General features: G+C 35.8%; 1 protein-coding gene across 1 annotated transcript in view; it reads left to right on the plus strand.

The window, feature by feature from the left end:
- ETFDH (electron-transferring-flavoprotein dehydrogenase) overlaps positions 1-8,437 on the plus strand; it is a 66,197-nt gene that overhangs the window by 43,052 nt on the left and 14,708 nt on the right. Inside the window, exons 7-9 of the mRNA XM_006867921.1 lie at positions 3,416-3,562; positions 5,707-5,847; positions 7,834-7,977. Of these exons, the coding sequence (XP_006867983.1) occupies positions 3,416-3,562; positions 5,707-5,847; positions 7,834-7,977 (432 nt within the window). The remainder of the gene's footprint in view (positions 1-3,415; positions 3,563-5,706; positions 5,848-7,833; positions 7,978-8,437) is intronic.

Genomic DNA, 8,437 nt, shown 5'->3' on the forward strand with positions numbered 1-8,437 from the left:
TTGTTTATATTGAGATGCAATCCATACTGAAAGCTGTGGTCTTTGATCTTCATCAATAAGTATTTTTCATCCTCTTCATGTTCAGCAAGCGAGGTTGTATCATTTGCATATCACAGGTTGTTAATAGTCTTCCTCCAATCCTGATGCCACACTCTTCTTCATATAATCCAGTTTCTTAGATTATTTGCTCAGCATACAGTTTGATTAAGTATGGTTAAAGGATACAACCTTGACACACAACTTTCCTAATTTTAAAGCATTCAGTATTCCCTTGTTCTGTTCTAACTGCCCCTTGATCTACATACAGGTTCCTCATTAGCACAATCACATGTTCTGGAATACCCATTCTTTGCAATATTATCCATAGCATGTCATGATCCACACTGTCAAAAACTTTTGCATAGTCAATAAAGCATCTTTCTGATTTTCTCTGCTTTCAGTCATATTCTTGTGACACCAGTAATGCTGTCCCTAGGTCCACATTCTCTTCTGTGTCCAGCTTGAGTTTCTGGTAGTTCCCTATAGATATACTGTTGCAGCTGTTTTTTAATTATCTTTAGCAAAATTTTACTTGCATGTAATATTAATAATATTGTCCGATGATTTCCACATTGTCTTGGGTCACCTCTGTTTGGAATGGGCACAAATATGGATCTCTTCCAATTAGTTAGCCAGATAGATGAATGAGTGCCTCCAAGTTTCTTGGTGTGGATGAATGAGCACCTCCAGTGCTGCATCAGTTTGTTTGAGAGATTTTAATTTGTATTCTGTCAATTCTTGGCACCTTATTTTTCAGCAATACCTTCAGTGCAGCTTGGACTTCTTCCTTCAGTACCATTGGTTCTTGATCATATGCTACCTCTTGAAATGGTTGCTATTGAACAGTAACCTTTTTTTTTTTTTTTTTGATACAGTGATGCTATGTATACCGTCCATCTTCTTTTGCTGCTGTCTGTGTCATTCAGTATTTTGCCCACAGAATCCTTCAATATTTCAAGTCGAGGCTTGAATATTTTCTTCAATTATTTCAGCTTGAGAAACACTGAGCATGGTCTTTCTTTCTGAGTTTCTAATTCCAGGTCTTTGCACATTTCATTATAATACTTGACTTTGTATTCTTGAGCTGCCCTTTGAAATTTTCTGTTCAGCTTTTACCTCCTCATTTCTTGCATTTGCTTTAGCATCTCTATGCAGGAGAGCAAGTTTCAGAGTGTTGGCTGACATCCATTTTGGTCTTTTCCTTCTTTCTTATCTTCTTAATGACTTTTGCTGTCATTCCACAATTCTTCTGGTCTTTAGTGCATCAAATCTGTTCTTGAGATAATCACTAAATTTAGATGGGATATGTTCAAGGTCATAGTTTGGCTCTCATGAACTTTAATTTTCTTCAGTTCCAACCTGAACTTGCATACTAGCAATTGAAGGTCTTTTCCACAGCCTGCCCCAACCGTGTTTTGGCTGATGATATTGCACTTTTTCACTGCTTCTTCTAACAGATGTAGTCAGTTTGATCCCTGTGTATTCCATCCTGTGAGGTCCATGTGTATAATCGCTTTTTATGTTGTTTTTAAAAGGTAATTGCAATGAGGTAGGGAAACTGTCATTAAATGAAATTGCAACAGGTCCAACTCATAGCGACCCTGTGTAGGGTTTCCAAGGAGCGATTGGTGGGTTTGAACTGCCAACTTTGCAGTTAGCAGTTTAGTGCTCATTCTATTACATAGAAATGAGACAGGGTAGAAACAGGGAAGGTGCTCACACATTACAGAGATTGTAGCCAGTGTCATGAAACAATTGTTGAATAAATACATGTATGAATTGTTGACTGGGAACCTAATTTGCTGTGCAAACTTTCACCTAAAAACAAAATGAAATATATATTTTTTAATTATTGGAATGGAGTCCTGGTGTGGCACTAGGATAAGTACTGTACTGTGCTGACTACAAGCTCGGCAGTTCAAACCCAGCAACTGCTCCTGTAAAACCCTATACAGAGTCAGAACTGACTTGACATCACTTGACAACAGCAACTCAATTAAACATTAATTCTTTATTTGGTGTATACTGCCTTAGACATATATTATAAAGTGAAGACAATTATAAAAGAATATATTTAGTTGGAAGAAGTACAGCCAGAGTGCTTCTTGGAAGCCAGGATGGCCAAACTTCCTCTCTCATACGTCAAACATATTATTGGGAGGGACTAGTCACTGGAGAAGGATATCATGTTTGGTGAGGTGGAAGGTCAGAGAAAAAGAAGAAGAGCCCTAATGAGATGGATTGGCATAGTGGCAACCTTGCAGTCCAACACATTATCCCACAATGCAACACCAGGACTCCTAGAAACATATATTTAAGGAAGAAAAAAGACTTCCAGTTTAGCTTTTTATATGTTGTTGTTATTGTTAAGTGCCATTGAGTCAGTTCCAACCCATAGTGACCATTGGATCGACTGGTGAGTTTCAACCAATGATCTTGTGGTCAAGAGCTTATCTACTATACCACGCCAGGACTCCAGCTTTTTATATTTGATTGGTTACATTTGTACAAACTTAAAGAGCAAATAAAGTGTGATAAACAAAAATTCTCTACATTAGGGAAAAAAATAGTTTCCGTTTTCATTATAGGTTCAATAATAGGAAACAAGTAAAATTAAAGTAAAAAAAGTCAAGTAGCTGAAAAGTATATTTTGTATGACCCTGCTGTGTTAGAAAGATAGAAGTAGACTTTACATAATTTCTTATTCCTGAAACTTTTGGGAAATGATTCACAAGAAAGCTGTTAATAGTAGGCTTTTGTTTCAAATGCTAGAATTGGAAAATCAGCAACAGTAGGGAAATGGTCTTTTCACTTTATATTCATTTGTAGAGAATTTTTTTATCATACTTTATTTGCTCTTTAAGTATGTACAAACTTAACCAATCAAGTAATTTTGAAGCAAACAAAATACAACAAATGACACAAGATATGTTTTAAAATTTAAGTTGTTTCACTTATTACAATACTTAGTTTAATTTCTAATATTACGTATTTGCAGTGTCTTTTTTTATATTTAAATAACATGGTGTGAAATTGGTAAAGCATTGGACTGCTAACTTCATGGTCAGTAGTTCAAACCTACTAGCTGCTCCACAAAAGAAAAATGAGGCTATCTGCTCCTGTAAAGATTTCTAGTTTCAGAAACCCTAGGGAGTAGCCTGTGCCTTACAGGGTTGCTATGACTCAGAATCAACTTGATGTTTGTGAATTTTTTGTTTCTTATTTGAATTAGAATTCAATTCACAATTGAATTCTAATTCAAATAGCTTAATTATCTTAATTCAAATATAACTCTAATTCAAATACCTTATGTGAATATATCTTCAGTTGTCAAATATTGCAATTCAATATTTCTAAAATGTTTTTGCTTTTATAGACAACATTTGAAAGAGGACTAGAACTACATGCCAAAGTCACAATTTTTGCAGAAGGTTGCCATGGACATCTAGCCAAGCAACTATATAAGAAGTTTGATTTGAGAGCCAACTGTAATCCCCAGACCTATGGAATTGGACTAAAAGAGGTATCTCAATTTTCAGACAATATTTCAGATAAAAATTGGGTTTAAAATTTAAAATTTACCTGTCTGAATTGAATAATTTGTTTCAATTGTGGTGAGGGTCTTGTTGTTGTTGTTATGTACCATGGAGTCGGTTCCGACTCATAGTGACCCTACCCTGCACAGGGTTTCCGAGGCTGCAAATCTTTACAGCAGCAGAAAGCCTCATCTTTCTCCTGCCGAACAACTGGTAGTTTCAAACTACCAACCTTGAGATTAGCAGCCCAATTGGTAACCACTACGCTACCAGAGCTCCTCGTTGTTTTTATGCGCCGTGGAGTCAGTTCTGACTCATAGCAACCCTGTACAGGGTTTCCGAGGCTGTAAATCTTTACAGGAGCAGAAAGCCTCATCTTTCTCCTGGGGAGCAGCTGGTAGTTTCAAACTGCTGACCGTGAGATTAGCAGCCTGATTCATAACCACTACGCTACCAGAGCTCCTTGGTTGTTGTTCTTGTTAAGTATTGTGGAGTAGGTTCTGACTCATAGTGACCCTGCACAGGGTTTCCAAGGCTGAGCTTCTTAGGAGGGAGTAAATTGTTTCATTGAGGCATAGCACACATAGTGTTAAGTATCTGATTTAAAATTTACAGCTAGATAAATTTTTACAAGGTGAACACACCCATATAGTTACTACTCAGATCAATCAAAATAAAGAAAATTACTTCAGAAAGTTACTTCATCTCTCCAGCATTTTTCTGTCATTGCATAAAAGTCTCACCAATTTGAGAATCCAATTAATGCTTTAAAGAGTTCATAAGCTTTCTGACCTCTTCATTTTTTTCAGTTGTACATTATAATCCTTTATTTTTGTGGTATAAAAACTGAGGCTCAAAGAAATTAATTAATTTGTTTTAGATAGCAGAATTTATAAGTGACGATAGGTACTATATTACAAAATTTTTTTCTTTCTTTTCCTTTTCCTTCAACTCTCATGCCCCCCTATTCAGCCTCTAATGGCCATCTAGCCAGTGTTCTTCTAGGTTTCCCAATCGTCTCCCCACTTCTAGGAACTGTAACATCATTTTGGGACCTTTTCCCGCCCATAATCTCAACTGCTAGTCACCCTCTTCTCAAAGAGAATGTGAAGGATCTCCTTTCCAATGTCTTGCTTAATTTTCTGTTAATTCAGAAATGATTAATGCAAGTCACCTTTCCTCTAAGATTTTCATTTTAAAAGATCTTTATGGAGGTTTGGGTTGGTTTTCTGAAGACTGATGTCTTGATCCAAAGATACCATGGTAGTAGGGAAGGAGAGATGGCAGTATTGAAACTCTGCTCTCTTCTTCTTCAAAAAAATTGATTCTTGGCTGCTTAGACCCTCTGAATTACTATTCTGTCTTTTAAAGCTCCAACCTCCTGGAAATAGCCACTTTGATTTGCTCTCTATTCTTATATACTATGACTTATAAACTGTGAATGGGAGCCAAAATCTGCTTTCTGGTCCATTGTATGAGTAGGGAAATATTATTAATTTAATTGTGGTAAGTACATCTATAATAAAGGAGCTCTGGTAGCGTAGTGGTTACAAATTGGGCTGTGAACCAAAAGGTCAGCAGTTTGAAACTACCAGCTGTTCCTCAGGAGAAAGATGAAGCTTTCTGCTCTCGTAAAGATTTACAGTCTTGGAAATCCTGTACAGGGTCGCTATGAGTCAGAACCGACTCCACAGCACATAACAACAACACATCTATAATAAAACATTGGCCATGTCAGCATTTTTTATATGTACAGTTCAGTGACGTTAATTACATTCATTATACTGTGTAACCATCACCTCTACCTCTACCCATTTCCAGTTGTTCTATCACCCTTCACCCTTCACAGAATCTCAGTGCCTAGTAAGCAATGACTCCCTCTATTTTTCTCCCTCCCATCCTTAGTAGCCACTAATAAACTTTGTTCTGATTTGTTTAACACTTGAGTCAATCATGCTGAAGTTTTATATCATTTAAATATGCAAAACTGTCTTTTTCTTTCTCATCATTACAGCTTTTTTTTTTTTTTTTTCCTTTGTAATTTTCATTAAAAAGTCATAAAGTTTAGCATGGTTTATGTAGTGTGGTGACATGAAACACTTAATACTCCAGAACTTCTTTTAATTTTAAGTTATGGATTATTGACGAAAAGAAGTGGAAACCTGGGAGAGTAGATCACACAGTCGGCTGGCCCTTGGACAGACACACTTATGGAGGTTCTTTCCTTTATCATTTAAATGAAGGTGAACCTATGGTGGCGCTTGGTTTTGTGGTAAGTTATAACCCCCATATGGAAAGTTCTGCTGTTATAATCATGAAAGAAGGATCATTAGAGTTACAAAATGAGGGTTTTGAATCTGGAGAAGTAAAATGCTTTTCATGTAAAGCTCTAATGGTATCTATATATAAAGTCCTATGCCTATTATCAACACTAGTCTACTTAAATGCATATAGCTAGGCGCTGTGGGTTAATGCGCCAGACTGTAAAGCTGTTTGAACTGCAAGGTTGGCAGTTCAAGCTCACCAGCTATTCCTTGGAAACCCTATATAGGGTCGCTATGGATCAGAATTGACTCAACGGCACTTAACCACAATAACAAATAATAGTAATAGTATACATGTAATTATACTATTATAAAAGGTATTACATGCAAGCACTGGGCTAGATGTTTTATTAAAATTTCTAAATAAGCTTCAAAAGAATCCTATGAAGTAGCTATACCCTTATTTTACTGGCGAGACAGCTAAGATCTAAACAAGCTAAACAAATTCCCAAATAGACACATGAAATGATGAAAAGGAGCCCCAGAGGCACTTGTCCACTATCCAAAAGGTTGGAAAGCCATACTCACCAAGTAGCTACTCTGTGGGAGAAATGACCTGCCAATTTCTTCCTATAAAGATTGTTGTTGTTGTTGTTAAGTACTGTCGAGTCAGTTCCAATTCATCACAATCCTGCATAGATAGGGTTTCCAAGGAACAGCTGATGGGTTTCACCTGCAGACCTTGTAGCAGTGGTCCAGTGCTTATCCTACAGCACCATACCAGGACTCCCCTGTAAAAATTACAACCTAGAAAACACTCTGGGACACTTCTACTCCGTCACATTAGGTTGCTATGAGTCTAAACTCAACAACAAATATTTACATCGGAACATGTCTGACTTCAAAATCCATTTCCTCTGTGGCATGCAGTAATAACACTGAATGTGAAATTAGTACTGTATTTAAACCTATGTATTTTGTGAAACTCAAAGCAGTTTCTCCTTTCTTGGCCACCTACATCCTTACAGTAAATTACATTGAACAGTACAAAGATTGGAAAAATTACAGCACTTAAAGTTTCTGCACTTTGCAGCTGCTGGTAGCTTTAAATTTTAGTTCCATGATTAGACTTATGATATATTTTTAAATCTATGCCTCGTTGATGTGTTTTCACTCCCAGTTATATGTTTTGTGTATTACCTTTGTGTACTTTTTCTAGTGACTTAATCTTATTAAAGCAAAAAGTTTAGTTATTAATTTTAGCACCTTGGAAATGCCTTATAAAAATGTAAGCTTGTATATTTCTTTGTTTCTAAGTGTGATTGCATCCCATTTCTTCATTTGTATATTAGTATAATTAGCTTATTTCTAGATAAATAAAATAATAAATAATTATAATTCTCTTTGTAAAATCATAATCTTAGACACTTACCTACAGATATTTTTTATTTTGGACATTGATTTCCAAAAGAATTTTATTCATTTATTCATTTTAATTTGGGTTATTACATGTTTCTCCAAACTTTGAGTATAAGAAATTTAGCTTTTATGCTTTATAATAAATATACCTATTCCTCACATATCAGCATGGTTAGGCATCAAAGACCAGGTCATTGTGTGAAAATTAGCATCATGCAAAAATGTAAGCTGACCACATCAACTCACAAACTGGAGTCTGACTACATCATTACATAACGGCCAAACTACATCATTGAATAACTGGCTAAATCACTGAGAATCATGACAAACCTAATCTGACACCTAATCTTAACCAGCAGAGCCAGCATTACCCTTGCCTCATACCTTGGCATTTGTTACTACCAGATGTATATACAGTGTTAGTGCGCAAAATAGTAGGATGGGTTTTTTACTATGGTTGTAAATGCAAAGTGTCAATAAGTGAGGAATAGCTTTATTATTTTCAAATGGCTTAGATTTTAGCTTGATTTAATATGAAATTAAAATGTATCAGATTTAAATATAACATTTTAAAGGTTGGTCTAGACTATCAAAATCCATACCTGAGCCCATTTAGAGAGTTCCAGAGGTGGAAGCACCATCCAAGCATTCAGCCTACGTTGGAAGGTGGAAAAAGAATTGCATACGGAGCCAGAGCTCTCAATGAAGGTGGTTTTCAGGTAACTTCTGACTTTTTTATTCCTTATTTCTATATTACTAATTCAGCAGTGAAAATAAAACAAATTTAGATCAAGAATAGAAAATTACCTCACAGGAAAAGAATTTAAGGAATGAAGCAAAGAATTTAGTGTTTATAGAACAACTCTATAGTTTCTTAACTTAATGAGAATCTTCAAGTTAAGTAGCACAGGTTTATTTAAATACTATTTCTATATTCCATAAAATTTAGACAGTAGGACTACATGTCACACAGTGAACCATTAGGTAAATGATACCATGAATTTATTTTTACTATATTAGACTCTGGACTCCTGGTATGGTACAGTAGGATCAACATTGGACTGCAAACCACCGACAGTTCAAACCCACCAACTGCTCCTCTGAAACCCTATACAGGGTCATTATGAGTTGTATCCAACTTGATGGCATTTAACAACATATTACTCTCTGGAGCCTAGA

This window comes from Chrysochloris asiatica, unplaced genomic scaffold, assembly GCF_000296735.1.
Source record: "Chrysochloris asiatica unplaced genomic scaffold, ChrAsi1.0 scaffold00112, whole genome shotgun sequence".
NCBI classification, from domain to species: Eukaryota; Metazoa; Chordata; class Mammalia; order Afrosoricida; family Chrysochloridae; genus Chrysochloris; species Chrysochloris asiatica.